Source organism: Oncorhynchus mykiss, chromosome 26, assembly GCF_057628025.1.
Source record: "Oncorhynchus mykiss isolate SJ-2025 chromosome 26, ASM5762802v1, whole genome shotgun sequence".
NCBI classification, from domain to species: Eukaryota; Metazoa; Chordata; class Actinopteri; order Salmoniformes; family Salmonidae; genus Oncorhynchus; species Oncorhynchus mykiss.
The window spans coordinates 26,659,107-26,681,562 of record NC_143047.1 but is presented as its reverse complement, the minus strand read 5'-3'; the positions used below and the strand labels follow the sequence as shown (position 1 = coordinate 26,681,562).

General features: G+C 43.6%; 1 protein-coding gene across 1 annotated transcript in view; it reads left to right on the top strand.

Annotated features, from left to right (window-relative positions):
- The window catches only part of LOC110506725 (Wilms tumor protein 1-interacting protein homolog), a 42,607-nt gene extending 31,851 nt beyond the window's left edge, over positions 1-10,756 (top strand). Inside the window, exons 4-8 of the mRNA XM_021586548.3 lie at positions 4,852-4,914; positions 5,158-5,288; positions 5,503-5,554; positions 6,087-6,155; positions 7,342-10,756. Coding sequence (XP_021442223.1) covers positions 4,852-4,914; positions 5,158-5,288; positions 5,503-5,554; positions 6,087-6,155; positions 7,342-7,494 — 468 coding nt within the window. The 3' untranslated portion in view covers positions 7,495-10,756. The remainder of the gene's footprint in view (positions 1-4,851; positions 4,915-5,157; positions 5,289-5,502; positions 5,555-6,086; positions 6,156-7,341) is intronic.
- The last annotated feature ends 11,700 nt before the right edge of the window (positions 10,757-22,456 follow it).

The window sequence follows — 22,456 nt, the reverse complement described above, 5'->3', positions numbered from 1 at the left end:
TGGGCAGCTGCAGGTCTCAGACGGCCTCCTGTATTGGACACAATGGGAAACAGACACAAGTTATTAGTATGTATTGATCTCTTATAGACGTCCGTCAATCTATGATCAATGGGAACCAGGTGTTTTATAGCAGTCGTTTTTGTCTTCCAAAAAGATACAGACTTATTGTTTATTACTACTGAATTAGGTTGTTAGGTTGCAATTGACTTACTTAATGTAAATTAATCACTCCATTACACATAAACATTGCCAATTGGCCCCTAAAACAGACTTTCAATTGGCTCAGAGGATGAGTGCTAAGAGTGGTATTGGGTCTCCTCATACTGTAGATGTAAAGAATAGATCCTAAAGGGGTCAGGTGGTGGATGTGGCTGTCACGCCCTGACCTTAGTTATCTATGTTTTGTGTATTATTTTTTGTCAGGTCAGGGTGTGACGAGGGTGGGTATGTGTGTTTTTATCCTGTCTAGGGTTTTTGTATATCTATGGGGTTTTTGTATGTCTAGGTAAGGTAATAGGTATGGTGGCCTGAATTGGTTCCCAATCAGAGGCAGCTGTTTATCATTGTCTCTGATTGGGGATCCTATTTAGGTTGCCATTTTCCATTTTGGTTTTGTGGGTTATTGTCTATGTGTAGTTGCATTTCAGCACTCGTGTTTATAGCGTCATGGTCGGTTTGTTATTTTGTTAGTTTGTTTAGTGTTCTTTGTTTTAATAAAGAAGAATGTATTCATCTCACGCTGCGCCTTGGTCTCATCGTTATGACCAACTTGACAGTGACAATCAATCAGTCAGATGTATTTATAAAGCCCTTCTTAAATCAGCCGATGTCACAAAGTGCTGTACAGAAACCCAGCCTAAAACCCGAAATACCAAGCAAAGCAGGTGGCAGGGTAGCCTAGTGGTTAGAGTGTTGGACTAGTAACCGGAAGGTTGCAAGTTCAAATCCCCGAGCTGACAAGGTACAAATCTGTCGTTCTGCCCCTGAACACTGTTCCTAGGCCGTCATTGAAAATAAGAATTTGTTCTTAACTGACTTCCCTACTTAAATAAAGGTAAAATAACGGTGGCTTGCACGGTGGCTAGGAAAAACTCCCTAGAAAGGAGTTCTCTAGAAACCTAGAGAGGAACCAGGCTCTTCTGGCTGTGCCGGGTGGAGATTATAACAGAACATGGCCAAGATGTTCAAATGTTCATAGATGACCAGCAGGGACAAAAAAAACATAATTACAGTGATGGTGCAGCAGGACAGGAGTAAATGTCAGTTGGCTTTTCATAGCCGATCATTTAGAGTATCTCTACCGCTCCTGCTGTCTCTAGAGAGTTGAAAACAGCAGGTCTGGGACAGGTAGCACATCTGGTGAACAGGTCAGGGTTCCATAGCCGCAGGCAGAACAGTTGAAGCTGGAGCAGCAGCACGGCCAGGTGGATTGGGGACAGCAAGGAGTCATCAGGCCAGGTAGTCCTGAGGCATGGTCCTAGGGCTCACGTCCTCTGTGAGAGAGAGAGAAAGAAAGAAAGAGAATTAGAGAGAGCATACTTAAATTCACACAGGACACCAGATAAGACAGAAGAAATACTCCAGATATAACAGACTGACCCTAGGCTGAGACAGGAGGCTGAGACAGGCTGAGACAGGAGGGGTCGGGAGACACTGTGGCCCCATCCGACGATACCCCCGGACAGGGCCAAACAGGCAGGATATAACCCCACCCACTTTGCCAAAGCACAGCCCCCACACCACTAGAGGGATATCTTCAACCACCAACTTACCATCCTGAGACAAGGCCGAGTATAGCCCACAAAGGTCTACGCCACGGTACAACCCAAGGGGGGGCACCAATCCGGACAGGAAGACCACGTCAGTGACTCAACCCACTCAAGTGACGCACCCCTCCTAGGGACGGCATGGAAGAGCACCAGTAAGCCAGTGACTCAGCCCCTGTAATAGGGTTAGAGGCAGAGAATCGGAGAGAGGGGAACCGGCCAAGCAGAGACAGCAAGGGCGGTTCGTTGCTCCAGTGCCTTTCCGTTCACCTCCTGGACCAGACTACACTCAATCATAGGACCTACTGAAGAGATGAGTCTTCAATAAAGACTTAAAGGTTGAGACCGAGTCTGCGTCTCTCACATGGGTAGGCAGACCATTCCATAAAATTGGAGCTCTATAGGAGAAAGGCCTGCCTCCAGATGTTTGCTTAGAAATTCTAGGGACAGTAAGGAGGCCTGCGTCTTGTGACCGTAGTGTACGTGTAGGTATGTACGGCAGGACCAAATCGGAAAAATAGGTAGGAGCAAGCCCATGTAATGCTTTGTAGGTTAGCAGTAAAACCTTGAAATCAGCCCGAGCCTTAACAGGAAGCCAGTGTAGAGAGGCTAGCACTGGAGTAATATGATATTTTTTTTTGGTTCTAGTCAGGATTCTAGCAGCCGTATTTAGCACTAACTGAAGTTTATTTAGTGCTTTATCCGGGTAGCCGGAAAGTAGAGCATTGCAGTAGTCTAACCTAGAAGTGACAAAAGCATGTATTCATTTTTCTGCATAATTTTTAGACAGAAAGTTTCTAATTTTTGCAATTTTACGTAGATGGAAAAAAGCTGTCCTTGAAACAGTCTTGATATGTTTGTCAAAAGAGAGATCAGGGTCCAGAGTAACGCCGAGGTCCTTCACAGTTTTATTTGAGACAACTGTACAACCATCCAGATGAATTGTCAGAATCAACAGAAGATCTTTTTGTTTCTTGGAACCTAGAACAAGCATCTCTGTTTTGTTCGAGTTTAAAAGTAGAAAATGTGCAGCCATCCACCTTCTTATGTCTGAAACACAGGCTTCCAAGGAGGGAAATTTTGGGGCTTCACCATGTTTCATCGAAATGTACAGCTGTGTGTTATGCGCATAGCAGTGAAAGTTAACATTATGTTTCCGAATGACATCACCAAGAGGTAAAATATATAGTGAAAACAATAGTGGTCCTAAAACGGAACCTTAAGGAACACCGAAATGTACAGTTGATTTGTCAGACAACAAACCATCCACAGAGGCAAACTGATATCTTTCCGACAGATAAGATCTAAACCAGGCCAGAACTTGTCCGTGTAGACCAATTTGGGTTTCCAATCACTCCAAAAGGATGTGGTGATCGATGGTATCAAAAGCAACACTAAGGTCTAGGAGCACGAGGACAGATGCAGAGCCTCGGTCTGACACCATTAAAAGGTAATTTACCACCTTCACAGGTGCAGTCTCAGTGCTATAATGGGGTCTAAAACCAGACTGAAGCATTTCGTATACATTGTTTGTCTTCAGGAAGGCAGTGAGTTGGTGCGCAACAGCTTTTTAAAAATGTTTTGAGGGGAATGGGAGATGCGATTTAGGTCGATACGTTTTTATATTTTCTGGGTCAAGTTTGGCTTTTTCAAGAGAGGCTTTATTACTGCCACTTTTAGTGAGTTTGGTACACATCCGGTGGATAGAGAGACGTTTATTATGTTCAACATAGGAGGGCCAAGCACAGGAAGCAGCTCTTTCAGTAGTTTAGTTGGAATAGTGTCCAGTATGCCGCTTGAAGGTTTAGAGGCCATGATTATTTTCATCAATGTGTCAAGAGATATAGTACTAAAACACGTGTCTCCCTTGACAAAGTCCCTAGCTTCCTCAGAGTATTGACCACCAGCTCTGCCCTGTCATCGGGGCAGATGGTCTGTCTGGGGGGGGTTAAAGGGGAAGCCTGGAGTCCCCCTCCCCATGCACCCCTCACCATCCCATCTCCACCTGCTGCCTCTGTCCCACCATTACACTCCCCCTCCTCTCATCAGGCCATGACCTCAGGGTCATGCGCTTTGCAGATGGTCACTATGGGACAAACATAACGATGGTAATGCATGTATAACTCACATTTAAATCCCTCATTGACTTCAATGTGATATCTTATGTTCAAGTTACACATGTCTTACCTCGAGTTCGGGTACATCTCCTTGTGTTTGTGTGACTGTGGTGCAGACTTTTGGAGACCACCAGTAGTAGAGAGCTGAGGACTGGATGGGTGCTGTACTCCTTCTGTTAGTAGAGTGCTCTGATGGGTTTGGTTTAGGACAGGTATCGTTACAGCAATGCCGCTGGTCTCTCATATACATCTCAACCAAGAGAGGAGACACGACCAACTCCTTTCACATCAATATAAAGAGACCAGCAGCACCCCCTATAGATGGTGTCATTTAGGCTGTACTCTGGGTGCCTACATTTACATTTAGGTCATAGTGTTAGGGGTTCTCAAACCAGGGTTGGGGTCAATTCCAATTAAATTCTTGAATTCACTTATGAAGTGGAGAATTTACGTTGAATTCAAATTGAATTGGAATTTACTTGAAATTAGACTATTTGGACTGTTAGAATTTAAATGGAATTGAATATTTGTATATTTCCCAGTTATTGGAATTAATGCACTTAGTATCAAAAATGGACCGCAGAATTTGTTTTAAATCATTTTAACTTGTATTTCTATATTTCCCGTAAAGATAACTAAGCAGTTTGAACAATGACATGATCAGCCTCTATTAGAATTTGTGGAATTCTTCAGGAAAATATTGAATTGGGAATTTAATTATTGGAATTGACCTAACATTGGAATTGAGAGGAATTGAATTATCTCTGAATTCAAAAACTGACATACAATTAAAACTGAATTAAATGGAATTTACAGGGAGGATTTAAATTAGAATGTAATTTGTGGAATTAACCCCAACCCAAGTCAAAACCATACACAGTTAACAGTCAAAATGTAACAGTTTCCATTGCTACATGTTAGAATATTAACAAACCCAGTGATAAGTCTCTTTTTTTAATCTCCCACAGTACTCTGGCTTTCAGCAGACGGCAGAGAAGTGCTTTGTATGTGGTCACCTCATCATGGAAATGGTAAGAAATAACCTAATACTGTAGGAGGGCCTGCTAGATAGTGATAGGAGACAGCAGAACAGTATGCCTGTCCCTCTCTGGGATTTCTCTTTAGCAGTACTGTATCTCTGCTTGACATGTGGCATCATACCTCCTAGTGTAGTTTTGTTTCTGTATCTGAATGCCAACGGGCTGGTGTGATTGACTCCTACTGAGAGGCCTCAATCTCTAGCCTTACTGTTATCTGTGTGTGTGTGTGTGTAGATCCTGCAGGCACTAGGCAAGTCCTACCACCCTGGCTGCTTCCGCTGTGTGGTCTGCACAGAGGGTCTGGACGGAGTGCCTTTCACTGTGGACGTGGAGAACAACATCTACTGTGTTAAAGACTACCACACGTAAGGACATGTGTCTCTCATAGATAATGCCAACATGTGTCTCTCATAGATAATGCCAACATGTGTCTCTCATAGATAATGCCAACATGTGATGAAGTCAGCATGCACGAGTTTCTTCATTCCACAGTACTCTTTAAATCCTGGTTTGTGCTGAAACTGATATAAATTATACAGCATGTACCAAGACTTAACTTCTACTCTGTTTCCCCCACAGGGTCTTTGCCCCAAAATGTGCCTCATGCAACCAGCCCATCCTCCCTGCTCAGGTAATGATGTGCCAATGACTGTTTGTATCTTCTCAGCTCCTGCCACTAGAGTTTGTCAGAGTCATATATAGCATATACTGTCGAAGGTTGGGCCAATGTGTTTTTGTCTGAACGTTCTGAGATTGACATTTTCTCCTCCATAGCAGTTGCTAAGTGATAATTGACGCTTCCGCGCTGTGCTGTTTATTTCGGATAGTTTTCAAAACGTATGAAGATATCCAGTGAAAGCAGATGAGCAATTAATTGACACCACAACACAGTACCTACGTGGATACACCTTATCCCCAATGCTAATCAATAAAAATGTCTGTTAAATTCGCTGCTCTGTTTTGCTTGTTTACAGCGGGTCATTTCATAGGGAATTGTTGGAGGCGATCTCATATTGTTACATCTCATCATAAAGGCACTAATGTGGCATCCGTTCTAAAAACCCATGGCGTCCGTTCTGACCGAACTCTCTTAATATACAGCTCTGGTTGTTGGTGCCAGTGGAGACGGGAGGGTCTGACTGACTGTGTGTGTTTCCTGACAGGGCTCTGAGGAGACCATCCGGGTGGTGTCCATGGACAAGGACTACCATGTGGAGTGCTATCACTGTGAGGTGAGACAATGTCATTACCACCCTGTTTGTGTGTCTTGTCTTATTTATGTGTTGAACGTAGCCAGCACATTGGCTATGATCATTAAATGTCTGTCCGTTTTAGTATAAATGCTATGGCAGTATGGGTGTGTGCGCTACACACACAAACTGAACCTCAGTGAGAGGCAAACCAATGTGGTGACTCATTGTCCAGGAACATTCCAGAGTTGAGCTGTGGGAGGTGAGAGAGGAGAGGGTAGGGTGATAGCGCTGGACTCAGCTGGACATCAGACCAGGGGTTGTTGTTTGACTACCCTGGAATCTCAGCACTCTGAGAGACCGCTCAGACCACTTACTCACTCAGACACATGTACAGGAAATCATCCCACGTGACCTACAAACCTCAGTGTAATCAAAGTAATTAGTGAAGTCAGCCAAATTTAATTCCTGACAGTGCATTCATTAACACAGCAGTTTAATGATAGCTGTGTCAAGTGTAAGCCATTGTAACCAGGGCTCAAATAAAGTGTGTGTGAGTTTGATCAAGAATTCCATGTTTAATGGCAAAAGCTGGTTGACTCATTTCATTATCACACATTCCAGGGAATAGCTCGTATCCCGTCTAGGTGAGTGATAAAGGTATTATGTAGACAATAGGTAATCATTCAGCAGCCTCTGGGGTTGACAGTCATTACAGGTGTCTAAAGTCCAGGTCGGCAGGGGATGGAAAATTCATCACATATTTAAGAAATGGTTAAGAGCCCCGTATGTAATTATTATTTATTTAACTAGGCAAGTCAGTTAAGAACAAATTCTTATATACAACGACGGCCTAGGAACAGTGGGTTAACTGGTCTAGGAACAGTGGGTTAACTGGTCTAGGAACACTGGGTTAACTGCCTTGTTCAGGGGCAGAACGACAGATTTGTACCTTGTCAGCTCAGGGATTTGATCTAGCAAACTTTCGGTTACTGGCCCAATGCTCTAACCACTAGGCTACCTGCCACCCCATATAAACTTGACAGGAATACCCATCAGCGGCCTTTCATATCAGTCGAGAGGTATAAAAGGTAGAAATATGAAATATGGATAGTTTTGAAATCCAGCACCTGCTAAAATGCATTGGATGGGTGTATATAATATTTTCCTTCACAAATTTCCAGCTACTGCAGTTCACTGAGTCTATCTCTCTCCCTCGGTGTTGTAGGACTGTGGCCTCCAGCTAAACGACGAGGAGGGTCACCGCTGTTACCCCCTAGATTGCCACCTGCTCTGTCACGGCTGCCACATCCGCAGGCTCAAGGTCCCGGTGCCCGGACACCAGCCACCCAGCTACCCACTACACGTCACTGAGCTGTGAGAGGGCAGGGTCGGCGAGGAACCAACCCCATCCAAGCCCAACCCACCGCTGACCTGCCTCCCAGGTGACCTGAGACAACATAGCAGAAAGAAGAACGAATCCCCCGCCCACGGAATCCCGGGAACTTCAGAACCTCTTCTTGCATGACAGAACAGAACAGAGAGACCCTGGGAGACTTCGCTCTCTACTTGCCGGCCGTGCCCTGGGGAGAGGAGATAGATACAGGGCCATGGACAAGTCACAAGACCGGGCTGGGAGAGAGTCCAGTCTCTCTCTCTCTCTCTCTCTCTCTCTCATCAGTTTTTTTCTCCCTCCTTTCTCCTTTTGGTCTGTGAACAGTGAAGCAGGCCGAGGCCCCAGCCCACCCAGAGGCCCTGGCCGATGTCAGCACCGTGACCCCTTCACATTCATCACAGTGGGGACTGGCCTGGATGGAGGGAGGGGGCCACTCTCTCTCTATCTCCATCGTTCTCTTTTTTCCTCCCTTTCTATTTTCTTCATTCCTTCGAGCTGAAGTCCAATGCCATGATGCATTTACTGCTCCTCTGTCAGAGAGAGAGAGAGCTGGACAGCGTCTCTGCCAGGAGGCTGGGAGGCCATGAAACAGGCCGCTACATAACATTCCAGCACTGTCTGGCAGGGTTAGAGGGTTGGACATGCTGTGCCTTCAGAGTGGCCTTCCACTGAGAAACCCCACCGAATGGTGACAGTGCCACAGTCCAGCTATCTACGGCTCCTTTTGGCTATGCAAGGGTACCGAGTCTACCAGCAACAGAGCGCCTTCGTGTGCCTCTGTGACACACTCTCCTGTACCATCCCTTCGTGTGACTCTGTGACACACTCTCCTGTACCATCCCTTCATGTGACTCTGTGACACACTCTCCTGTACCATCCCTTCGTGTGACTCTGTGACACACTCTCCTGTACCATCCCTTCATGTGACTCTGTGACACAGTCTCCTGTACCATCCCTTCATGTGACTCTGTGACACATGCTCCAGTGCTCCTTGGCATAGTGGATGTTCGTGGCACCACATGCGCTGTCAGTAGCCACAGCGCTAGCCTGGGCTGGCACTCATTCCACTTAGCAGTCTTAGTAGACGTGACCTCGAGAGATTCACAAGCAGTGTCTCAACGATTATATAACAAGATAAAAAGTTAGAAGCACGTAGATTGTCTTTTATACATGCCTATATATTTTGCAGACAAGATTCTAGAAGTGTAGTGTATTTTTTTGCTGCGTTATTATTATCAAATGGAATCGGAGGCCAAGCGAGCTGTCACCGTCTTAACGGTCCTCTGAAGGGTGTTGGTCCGTTGTTTAATTTCTCCTCAAGGACACATGTCCTAGAGGCCTCTGTATTGTCGTTCTGCTTGGTCATGCGATCCACAGACCTGTTAACATGTACAGTTCCACACACTGGTTATTTGACCCATATGGTAGCACTGAGTAAATGAGTGTCTGACCATCGAGAGTCCCCACATATCCTCCTCATGCACACGTTACTGTGCCATACCTACTGGTTGATCTGATTGTCTGGTTGGTTGTGGGAGTTGCTGGTCCAACCCATGTCTCTGGGGAATCCATCCCCCGTGTTTTCCCTCGCTGGTTGTGCCATTGTGTGTGTGTGTGTGTGTGTGTGTGTGTGTGTGTGTGTGTGTGTGTGTGTGTGTGTGTGTGTGTGTGTGTGTGTGTGTGTGTGTGTGTTAATTTGTCGGTCTATAGACGCTGAGTGTACAAAACATTAAGAACTGCTCTTTCCATGGCATAGACTGACCAGGTGAATCCAGGTGATGTCACTTGTTAAATCCACTTCAATCAGTGTAGTTGAAGACAGGTTAAACCTGATTTTTAAGCCTTGAGACAATTGAGACATGGATTGTGTATGTGAGCCATTCAGATGGTGAATTGGCAAGACAAAATATTTTTAAGTGCCTTTGAACAGGGTATGGTAGTAGGTGTCAGGCACACCAGTTTGTTTCACAAACTACAATGGTGCTGGGTTTTTCATGCTGAACAGTTTCCTGTGTGTATCAAGAATGGTCTACCACCCAAAAAACATACAACCAACTTGACACAACTGTGGGAAGCATTGGAGCCAACATGGACCTGCATCCATGTGGAACACTTTTGACACCTTGTAGAGTCCATGTCTGATGAATTGAGGCTGTTCTGAGTGCAAACGGGGGTGTAACTCAATATTAAGGAGGTGTTCTTAATGTTTGGTATACCCAGTGTGTGTGCGTGCGTGCGTGCGTGTGCACCAGTGGCAGTGCCATGGTGCATGTACCTTGTTGAGTGAGCAGGACAACGGCCATCCAGCTCCACAAAACGACCCATGCTCTCTCAATCTCTCTCCAACAGAAAGGATGGGTTAAGGCTCTGACTCAGGCCTACCCAGTACCTGCTCACAGTAGCCTAGTCAGAGGAACTGTCCTCTCATACTACTGAATCTAACAGACAAGGAGGCTGACGTAGAGATTACGGAGAGGCGTGGCCGACACAGGCATCATGTGCTTTCTGATGTATCCCTCGATGAGATTCTTTGGAATGTAATTATTAGTGTATGTTTGGCAAACTGTTGTTTAATTTTTGCTCTGCTCCCAGTTGTACATTTACAGAAGTGAAAAGGCTAGTATCCCTGGAGTACATGTTTTTGCTGGGAAATTCCCTTTGATAGTAGATAAACTGAATCTCAGCATAGTATGATGAGACTCCTAGTCAAGGAATGTGTAATACACTTGAAGAATGAGGCAATGGCATTTTCTGAACTGTAGTTTGAATAGTACAATTAGACCCACTCAAATCAATCTCAAATCATTTTTCATTAAAGCAGAAAATGTTTAGACTTGACAAGAGTTGATCCCCTTTAACGTTGTCTTAATACACCTCTTTTAAAAAATACTACTTCAGTTCCATTTCTATTGCATAGCACACAGCTAGTTTCCCCAGACCTGTGCATAAAGAGGCTAGTTTTTCTTTCATCCTCTGTCATAAATCACTCTGAAAGTGAAGACCTCTCTCTCCTATCAGTAGTTTTCAATAAGCACATATGACACCTCTGTCACATCACTTTTGTATCGCTTTTGTATAAGTGTTTGATTACCTAGATGGTTCATAAAAAAGGAAACTAGATTTATTTATCTAAACATGAAAAAGTCTAAAGTTATTTAATGTATTAAAAATCGGGACGTATCATTTAACTGTAGATTATATAATCTGCTTTTTAAATAAAGTGGTTTTGTAGCTAACTTAAACCAAATGATGATGTCTTTTTTGTTGTATGTGAAGTCATGATCATTTCTATCCAAATGATGGCATTTTGTTGAACTACAACACAAATACCTTGTTACCATACTATTACCATGTTATTACCATTTTATTGCATGCTGTAATGTAGTGCTGCCATTGGACATAAATCAACAACGAAATGTGGTAAACTTGGGAAGGATGTGGGAATGATTTAGCCTGAACTTGATAGTGATATGGACAACTGACTTTCCCATGGCCTTGCCTTGTCTCCCTGTGGAGAAGATGGGTGCTTACAAAGATGAAAAATCCCAGCTCTGGATGAAAGTCCCATGCTGTTGTTCATGCCTTCCAGTTACCTCTGTGTACTCAGATGTTTGTTCTAGAAAGATATCATCGTCAGATCAGAGCTACTGTAATTGTGGTGTGTAATTACATACCCGCACGCAAGTCTCTCCAGCAAGTCGTGTGATGGAGGATCCCTCAGAGAGCAGAGCAGAGAGCAGCCCCCACCGTGGTATGTACAGTATGATAGCTCTGGTCCTGACAGAGGATGTTGTTGGCTCTGGAAGTAAACAGTCCATCTGCACTTTACTGGAATCAGAGGCCATATGTATCAAGCATCGCAGACTGCGATTGCTGATATAATTTTCCCTTTTGCCCATTGTGATCTATAAGGCAAAACTGATCCAAAATCAGCACTCCTATTCTGAGACGCTTGATACTTACAGCCCCAGACCCTCACTACTGGGCTTCTTATGGTTACTAAGTTTTAGTTATGATGAGTTGGGGTTGACCATCAATTCACTCAACAAGTTCTGAGTCACAAAATGAGGTAGAAGCATCTAACACACACACAGACAATCTGCTCCGGGTCTGTTTCTGCACATTTACCCTTTGTTTTCTGTCTATAATCAGGTTTAAATAACACTACAGGGATTATAAACTGAATCAAATTAGCAAACTGTCGAGATGAACAAGAAGATGCACCCCCGCGGTTTCCTATTGTACAAGTGAAAGGATTTAAGACGGACTACATTTGTGCCAATTGGAGCATAAAGTAGGATGGTTACTGTAATGCTCCTCTTAAACTCTTAAGTGAATCCCCCAGCTCTATAATACCTCACAATAACCACAAGCCTGGAGGAGCCACCTCAAGTACACTACAAATACCTCACAGTCACACATTGGGCCTATGTAGATTTGAATTGCACAAAAAGTGATTTTTGATATATTGTTCTTTGTGACCGTCTCTGAGGTTGTTAAGTGTGTCATCCCACTTGACAATTTATAATTATTATTTGGCATCACATTAGGTCAGAAATAAGCACATAATCAGATACTTAGAAATCAAAAAATGTTTATTCACTATTTGCTGTGATTGCAGCATGAGATTCTCTGATATGACTTGTAATTCCTTCATTTGGGTCATGTCGTGTTCCTGATTAGATGTTTATAGAGAAGTAATAATACTTTTATATTTGTAAAGAACATTTCATTATAGATGAAAAATCTCAAAGTGCATAAAATAGAACATAGAAATAATACAATTACTATGGGGTTAAAGTGCAGACTGTCAGCTTTAATTTAAAGGTATATTCTTCCATACCAGGTGAACCGTTTAGAAATTACAGCACTTTTTGTACATAGTCCCCCTATTTAATGGGACTAATAGTATGGGGACAAATTCATTTATACTGTATGTGTATTGAAGTAGTCAAAAGTTTAGTACTTGGTCCCATATTCCTAGTACGCAATGACCACATCAACCTTGTGACAACAAATTCGTTGGATTAATGTGCTGTTTGTTTTTGTTTGTGTTTCAGATGATTTTGTGCCCAATAGAAATGAATGGTAACTAATGTATTGTGTCATTTTGGAGTCACTTTTATTGTAAATAAGAATATAATATGTTTCTGAACACGTCTACATTAATGTGGATTCTACCATGATTATGGATAATTGTGAATAATGATGAAATGAAAGTTACAGGGGCATAAATATCATACCCTCTTGTAATGGGGGGAGGTTAGCATGTCTTGGTGGTATGATATTTGTGTGTCTTTAACTTTCTCACTCATAATTATTCAGATTCATTCAGGACTATCCATAATCATGGTAACATCCACATTAATGTAATAGTGTTTAGAAACATATTATATTCTTATTTAGAGTAAAAGTGACTCCAAAATGACACAATACATTATTTACCATTCATTTCTATTGGGCACAAAATAATGGGAAACACAACCAAAACAAACAGCAAACAGTCACAAACCTGATGTAGTCATTGTGTTCTAGGAATATGGTCCCCTAAAATGGGGGACTATGTACAAAAAGTGCTGTAATTTCTAAACGGTTCACCTGATATGAATCAAAATACCCTCAAATTAAATCTGACAGTCTGCACTTTAACTTAATAATCATTTTATCATTTATTTTTTATATTTTATTTTATGCACTTTGACATTTTTCTTCTGTAATGAAAAGTTCTTTACAAATCTAATAAAGGATTATTATTACTATCATTTCAAACCAAAGTGCTGGAGTACAGAGTACAGAGCACAGAGCACAGAGTACAGAGCACAGAGCACAGAGCACAGAGTACAGAGCACAGAGTACAGAGCACAGAGCACAGAGTACAGAGCACAGAGCACAGAGTACAGAGTACAGAGTACAGAGCACAGAGTACAGAGCACAGAGCACAGAGTACAGAGTACAGAGCACAGAGTACAGAGCACAGAGTACAGAGTACAGAGCACAGAGTACAGAGCACAGAGTACAGAGCACAGAGTACAGAGCACAGAGCACAGAGTACAGAGCACAGAGTACAGAGCACAGAGTACAGAGTACAGAGCACAGAGCACAGAGCCAAAACAAAAATGTTTCACTGTCCCAATACTTTTAGAGGTCACTGTACAGTGCATTCGGAAAGTATTCAGACCCCTTGACTTTTTCCACATTTTGTTACGTTACAGCTTTATTCTAAAATGGATTCAATTGTTTATTTTTTTCATCATTCTATACACAATACCCCATAATGACAAAGCAAAAAAATGTTTTAATAATGTTGGCAAAAGAACAAACAAAAACTGAAATATTAAATTTACATAAGTATTCAGACCCTTTACTCAGTCCTTTGTTGAAGCAATTTTGGCAGCGATTACAGCGTCAAGTCTTCTTGGGTATGACGCTACAAGCTTAGCACACCTGTATTTGGAGAGTTTCTCCCAATCTCTTCTGCAGATCTTCTCAATCTTTGTCAGGTTGGATGGGGAGCGTTGCTGCACAACTATTTTCAGGTCTCTCCAGAGATGTTCAATCGGGTTCAAGTCCAGGCTCTGGCTGGGCCACTCAAGGACATTCAGAGACTTGTCTCAAAGCCACTCCTGCGTTGTCTTGGCTGTGTGCTTAGGGTCATTGTCCTGTTGGAAGGTGAACTTCAGCCCAGTCTGAGGTCCTGAGCGCACTGGAGCAGGTTTACATCAAGGATCTCTCTGTACTTTGCTCTGTTCATCTTTTCCTCGATCCTGACTAGTCTCCCAGTCCCTGCCGCTGGTAAAAACATCCCCACAACATGATCCTGCCACTACCCTGCTTCATTATAGGGATAGGGTATTGTATGTAGATTGATGAGGAAACTGAACTATGTAATACATTTTAGAATAAAGCTGCAACGTAACAAAATGTGAAATTACTTTCCCAATGCACTGTATATAGGCCAGCAATAAAAAAAATGTGTCTTAAAATGTGTCTTTAAAAGCCCCAGAAGTCTGATCAGCCCTGAGATTGTCAGGAAGGGAGTTCCCAATGCGTGGTACGTGGGAGGAAAAGGCACGGTCTTCCATTGTCCGGAGCAGGGTCCTGGGTGCATGAAGCATTTTGGCTTGCCCTGACCATAGGGTGCATGGAGGTTCATAGGGGGAGAGTAGAACAGGAGGATAATTTTAAATTTGAGGGACAGGCAGCCAATGGAGGTCAACAAGGATGGGGGTGATGTGGGCAGACTTTGTGTTTGTGTCAAAAGCCATGCAGCTCTGTTTTGAATGAGCTGTAATTTATGAATTGAGTGTAAAGGCAGGCCCCCAAATACTATATTCCCATAATCAATTCTGGAGAAAACGAATGCATGGATAAGCTTTTCTGCATCAGAAGTGGTGAGACAGGCTCTTAGGCGGATTAATGTGGGCATTGACAGAGAGAGCAGGGTCAAATTTCACACCAAGGTTGGTGATGACTGAGGAGAGGCGAATGATGTGGCCATCTACGGCAGGGAAGATGCTGCAGGAGTTGGTGCTGTGAGGTGCCTATCAGCATTACCTCTGTCTTGCTGCTGTTGAGTTGGAGGAAGTTATTCTGCATCCTGTATTTGACCTCTTCCAGACAGTTGGACAAGGCTGACAGAGCAGATTCTGTGTCAGGGTTTTAATGTAAACCTGTGTGTCGTCTGAGTAGTGAAATTGGACACTGTGTTGTCTGAAGATCTGGCCAAGTGGAGCAGGAAGAGAATGGATCCTAGCACCGACCCTTGTTGGACACTGCAGGTTATGGTGGGCTCCTCTGATCTTTCCTCACCAAGGGGGAAGTACTGCTTGCGGTTAGAGAGGTAGGAAGGAGGTGAACCAGTTTAGGGCAGTCCCACAGATGGCTGTCTGAGGCGCTAGAGTAGAATGGTGTGATCTTCTGTGTAGAAAGCGGCACTTAGAGTACCAGTCAAAAGTTTGGACACCACTAGTCATTCAAGGGCTTTTCTTTATTTGTACTATTTTCTACATTGTAGAATAATAGTCAAGACATCAAAACTAGGAAATAACACATATGGAATCATGTAGTAACCAAAAAAGTGTTAAACAAATCATTGTTTTCAAAGTAGCCACCCTTTGCCTTGATGACAGCTTTGCACACTCTTGGCATTCTCTCAACCAACTTCATGAGGTAGTCACCTGGAATGAATTTCAATTAACAAGTGTGCATGGTTAAATGTTTATTTGTGGAATTTCTTTCCTTCATAATGCTTTTGAGCCAGTCAGTTGTGTTGTGACAAGGTAGGGGTGGTAAAGATAGCACTATTTGGTAAAAGACCAAGGCAATATTATGGCACAAACAGCTCAAAAAAGCAAAGAGAAACGACAGTCCATCATTACTTTAAGACATGAAGGTCAGTCAATCAAGAAAGTTTCTTCAAGTGCAGTCGCAAAAAACATCTAGCGCTATGATGAAACTGGCTCTCATGAGGACCGCTTCAGCAGACTGTTGCAGAAGATAAGTTCATTCGAGTTACCACCTTCAGAAATTGCAGCCCAAATAAATGTTACACAGAGTTGAAGAAACAGACACATCACAACATCAACTGTTCAGAGGAGACTGCGTGAATCAGGCCTTCATGGTCAAATTGCTGTAGAGAAACCACTACTGAAGGACACCAAGAAGAATACGAGACTTGCTTGGGCCAAGAATGGACATTAGACAGGTAGAAATCTGTCCTTTGGTCTGATTAATCCAAATTTGAGATTTTTGGTTCCAACCAGTGTGTCTTTGTGAGACGCAAAGTAGGTGAACGGAGGATCTCTGCATGTGTGGTTCCCACCATGAAGCATGGAGGAGGAGGTGTGATGATGTCGGGGTGCTTTGCTGGTGAGACAGTGTCAGTGATTTATTTAGAATTCAAGGCACACTTAACCGGCATGGCTACCACAGAATTCTGCAGCGATACGCCATCCCATCTGGTTTGCGCTTAGTGGGACCTGTTTTTCAACAGGGCAATGACCCAGCACACCTCCAGGCTGTGTAAAGGCTATTTGACCAAGAAGGAGAGTGATGGAGTGCTGCATCAGATGACCTGGCCTCCACAATCACCCAACCTGAACGCAATTGAGATGGTTTGGGATGAGTTGGACCGCAGAGTGAAGGAAAAGCAGCCAACAAGTGCTCAGCATATGTGGGAACTCCTTCAAGACTGTTGGAAAAGCATTCCAGGTGAAGCTGGTTGAGAGAATGCCAAGAGTGTGCAAAGCTGTCATCAAGGCAAATGGTGGTGTCACGACTCCCACCGAAAGTGGCTCCTCTTCCTGTTCGGGTGCTTGATCAATGAACCATAAACATGCACATGCGGAACGGACGTTAAGATACCAACAGCTTAGGTTGGTCACAGTTATGAAAACTTAGGACACTACAGAGGCCTTTCTACAGACTCTGAAAATCACAAAAAGAACCATGCCCAGTGTCCCTGCCTTCGGCATTTTTATTTTCCTTTATTTAAAGTCATTTAAGAACAAATTCTATTTTTTTTTTTTTACCCCTTTTTCTCCCCAATTTCGTGGTATCCAATTGTTGTAGTATCTATCTTGTCTCATCGCTACAATAGAACAATAGGAACAGTGGGTTAACTGCCTTGTTCAGGGGCAGAATGACAGATGTGTATGTTGTTAACTCTGGGATTTAAACTTGCAACCTTTCGGTTACTAGCCCAACGCTCTAACCACTAGGCTACCCTGCCACCCCAGGTGTGCTGCAAGGAGGCATGAGGACTGCAGATGTGGCCAGGGCAATAAATTGCAATGTCTGTACTGTGAGACGCTTAAGACAGCACTACAGGGAGACAGGACGGACAGCTGATCGTCCTCACAGTGGCAGACCACGTATAACAACACCTGCGCAGGATTGGTACATCTGAACATCATACCTGCGGGACAGGTACAGGATGGCAACAAAAACTGCTTGAGTTACACCAGGAATGCACAATCCCTCCATCAGTGCTCAGACTGTCCGCAATAGACCGAGAGAGGCTGGACTGACGGCTTGTAGGCCTGTTGTAAAGTGAAGTCCTCACCAGACATCACAGGTCCTCACCAGACAGCAACAATGTTGCCTATGGGCACAAACCCACCGTCGCTGGACCAGACAGGACTGGTAATAAGTGCTCTTCACTGACGAGTCACTGTTTTGTCTCACCAGGGGTGATGGTTGGATTCACGTTTATCGTTGAAGGAATGAGCGTTACACCGAGGCCTGTACTCTGCAGCGGGATCGATTTGCAGGTGGAGGGTCTGTCATGGTCTGAGGCGGTGTGTCACAGCATCATCGGACTGAGCTTGTTGTCATTGCAGGCAATCTCAACGCTGTGCGTTACAGGGAAGACATCCTCCTCCCACATGTGGTACCCTTCCTGCAGGCTCATCCTGACATGACCCTCCAGCATGACAATGCCACCAGCCATACTGCTCTTTCTGTGCGTGATTTCCTGCAAGACAGTGTTCTGTCATTGCCAGCAAAGAGCCCGGATCTCAATCCCATTGAGCACGTCTGGGACCTGTTGGATTGGAGGGTGAGGGCTAGGGCCACCCCCCCAGAAATGTATTGGAACTTGCAGGTGCCTTGGTGGAAGAGTGGGGTAACATCTCACAGCAAGAACTGGTAAATCTGTGGCAGTCCATGAGGAGGAGATGCACTGCAGTACTTAATGCAGCTGGTGGCCACACCAGATACTGACTGGTACTTTTGATTTTGACGCCCCTTTGTTCAGGGACACATTACTCAATTTCTGTTAGTCACATGTCTGTAGAACTTGTTCAGTTTATGTCTCAGTTGTTGAATCTTGTTATGTTCATACAAATATTTACACGTTAAGTTTGCTGAAAATAAACGCAGTTGACAGTGAGAGGATGTTTTTTTTTTGCTGAATTTATGTAGCGTTGTTCGGTAGTTGCTGTGGGATGGCCAGAGTCTGGAGGGTGGAGGAGATATCTGATGATGGAAAACCAGGTCCTGGGATTTCCTCTGTTATTGTCAATCATAGCGGAGTAGAACGTGCAGTGGGCTTCTTTTATTGCTTTGAAATAACAAACCTGTTGGTCTTTAGAGGGGTGATAGATTAGTACGACACTGGGGGGATGCCAAGAGTGTGCAAAGCTGTCATCAAGGTGGCTGCTTTGAAGAATCTCAAATATGAAATATATTATGATTTGTTTAACACATATTTGGTTACTACATGATTTCATATGTGTTATTTCCTAGTTTTGATGTCTTCACTATTATTCTACAATGTAGAAAATAGTTTTAAAAAATGAAGTAAACCCTGGAATGAGTAGGTGTGTCCAAACTTTTGACTGGTACTGTATATATATATATTTTTTAAGAAAAAAATATTGTCTCCCCCACTTCCAACATTGTGCGCCTGCCGTCAAGCATAATAGTCCCAAGCCATTGTCACTGATGAACTCTTGTACGAGTAAAGTATTGTTTGTTACAGAATGCGTATTAAACTGTGCCAGTCTTAAAGGGGCTAGAGTGAGAGGCAGAATATGGACTTTTTAAACTGTCTGCAGAAAGTCAGAACCTGCACTGCATAGAGGGGGAAGAGAGGGAGGTGTACAGTTCTGTATGGACTATTTTGGATCATGAATGGATTTCCTACCGCCTTGCAATCCTTGATGTTTGAGCTTTTTCTGTAGGATTACAAGTTGAAGAGGTCCTTTTTTGAGTTCCTTACTCAGGGTTTGTTTTATCCTCTTCAAACTATGAAGGAATCTTCCTAAGTAGAAGATGCCAATGTGCGCCAATGCTGTGCTACTAATACTGTAGGTGAAACTCTTCAATGCAGGTATTCAAAAGAAAACAATCAGCTAGCTTTACTTTGTTGATGCAATTTTCTGTCTGATCCCAACATGAGGTAAACAATTATTAGATAAAAATTATCAATACTTGATTAGCTACTCTAAAACAAAAGTTTAGTCAAGAAAAATGCACATTAAAAAACAATTAAAACAATAAATTACAATGAAAATATCAGAACAATCAGCCTAGGCTGCCATAAAAGCACCATGGCAACAATGCCTTGATTCTCTGTCAAGTGTACAGAGAATAACATCAGCATACACAATTAATGCTATTCTGAGTGTAGAGCGGTTTATATTTGTCATACAAACTGAATTGCCTGACTTTGCTTTTAAAGTAGTGAACAGAATCATTGTTGAACAGGAAATGTGCTGCTTTTGATTTTGAGGTATTCCCCCTCTGAAGTCCAGAACAAAGGCTGTGAAGGCCTGAGGTTGGTCAGTCAGCAGGCCTGGAATTCAGGAGCGGTTGGTTGTGACAGAACAGAGCCTAGAGCTAACATGGATTGGGAAAATGTTTATCAGGGCTAGTGCAGAAAATGAAGGTCAGCACAGGGTTGAGATAGAAAGCATACAAACTGACCCACTGGACTAGAGTGTTGGGATGGTTCCAAGGACAGGTTCAGTGGCAAAATGTATTTACTTCTGCCGTTTGGTTGTTCTGTGTAATGGATAATGGATAGGCATTACATTGGGCAGGATTGCAGGGACTGGAGGTAGGTAATTTAGGTACTGTTATCCCCCCAGGCCATCTCTCTTTCTGTATTGTACTGTATTGGTGAATGAGTGGGCAGGTAGATTTCACTGGTAAAATATGTACTTACAATAGAGCTCATCCAGGGTCAGACGCGGAGGAGGACGTGTGAGGTTCTTACCAAGTCTCCTAAAATACACCTCATCCCATCCAGATAAGTCACAATCAATGTCATTGTAATCTGTTATGACTAACTGAGACATGCTCAGGTATAATTCAGTATGGATGTGTACTGTACTGTATATGTGTAGGCGTAAGCAGCAGAACAGCAGCTGAGCGCTTCTGAACAGTCATGTTCAGTTCAGTCTTCGTGAGGAAGAACTCTGGTGTTGGTTGACAGCTCCAGGAGTTGGGGCACAAAGCACTCTTTATGTGTGTGAGGGTACCGCCCTGTTACTCAGGGAGCTCTGTGTGTGCGGTATAGCTGGAGCCCCAGGGACCCACTGTGAGGTGAGATCTGTTACACCATACAAAGGAAGCCTTCCCTCTGGAGCACAGAGATCCCTCCAACACCAGGAGCCCAGGCTGAAATATGCAGTCAACAGAATGACCTCATACACAACATGATTCTATGGTTACAGACACGTTAGTCTGTGGTGTTATATCTAAAAGTGAACCAATGAAATGTGTTAGATGTTAAATACTTAACTAGTTAAACATCAGGACGTGACCTCTGACCTGTTAATATCAATGTGTATAACTGTCCTCTATGACCATCAACAACGTCACCGTGCTGGAGCGATAGAACGCCAACTGAAGGCTGAAGTCGATTTAATCTTCACTCCAAAATCACATGGCTTGAATAAATGACAGAGAGGCGGCCACGGGCCCGTGAGACTAAACAAGCCACAGCTGCCTGTCTGGTAGTTGGCAGAAATCAAGTCAAAAAGTTGATTGTCGTGCGGGTCAGAAAAACCTGACATGTACTGTACGTCTCAGAGATGTGACTGACAATATCACTGCCACCCCTGGCAGACTGGGATCCACAATGCCAGGGACCACCCAGAGCTCCGGGCCCCCAGCTCCACTGTTCCCACTGTCCCCCTAGCTTTTATACTAGTCAGCAGTATGATGACGAGGAGCAATGCCTGCCCACGCACTTAGACTAACCTTCATAATACTCTAGTAGCCGTGGGAAATATGGAACAGGGCTTGACTAAATAGCCCCTTTTTACAGCTGTGGGCCGAGGGTCCACCATGTGAGGGATGTCAAATGCAGATTCAGACTGGAGACCAACTGATAAAATGAGAGGGCCATCCTCTGGGTTGTAAGAGGGGAATCTGTGAGTTCGCTTTGCAAGTATTTCAGGACTAATATTTGCCCTAGAAATGAAATATCCCATGGAAAGTGTGTTGAGATGTGAGATCATATTTGATCAATGGCATTCGTGCAAAGTTCAAGTGACTAGCAAACATAACTGTCGAACTGCAGGGTGAACTTCTCCTCAGCATTAAGTTTTCATGGTACATGTTACACATGCAGAAATGTGTCGTACATACAGTATTGACTTCAAAATATTCCAGGAGGTTTGTGCTAGTCCTCATTGTTAAGCACATAGCTAAAAAATAGGAATTCAAATCATCTCTCAAGTCATGATGAGGCATAGACAAACACAAACCAGCTGGCTAATAGCCAGTTAACACAGATCCACTCCCAGCTCCTACTTTCCGTCACCTCTGTGAACTTGGGAATGTGTGTACAGACTGGAGGGGTGACGTTGCCTTGGCGACCGTGGTGTTGGGGAGGTTGAAGGGGAGCTCTTAAACAGGCCTCAGTGAGAATGACTGACAGGTCAACCAGTAAAGCATGCAGGGGGAATGTGAGGGAATGCAGTAGGCATTGTTCTTGAAACATCTCAGGAACATGCTCTGAACTGGCAGTCGTATTCATGTTCAAAATTCATGGTTTCAATGGAACAGTTTGAGCTGCATTCCTGAATGTAACTTGAAAAGTGCATGTGTCCTAGAATGGGTTGGTAGGCTATTCGGCAGACTACTTACTCAAATACTTTTCTCCCTGACCAAGCAGGTGCAAATATGAATCAAACTTATTTCTCTCTCTCTCACTCCAAAATTATATCAAAACTCACTTGTTATATTCTGTGCCACTGAGCCTGAAATAACCCAGGCTAAGTTATGATTGAAGTATTGTTGCCAAGCAACAGGATTGCTTAGCCCACCACAGTGTCTTGGGTCCCTGGGTTTTTCTCTTTGTGCTCTTAGGCACTCAATAAATTATAACCAGGAGCAGTTTGGAACAGAGAAAAATAGTACTTCTAGGTTGGTTGAAACAAACATCACATATTCTTGCATACAGTATTATGGAAAAAGCATGTGCGGAGCAAAG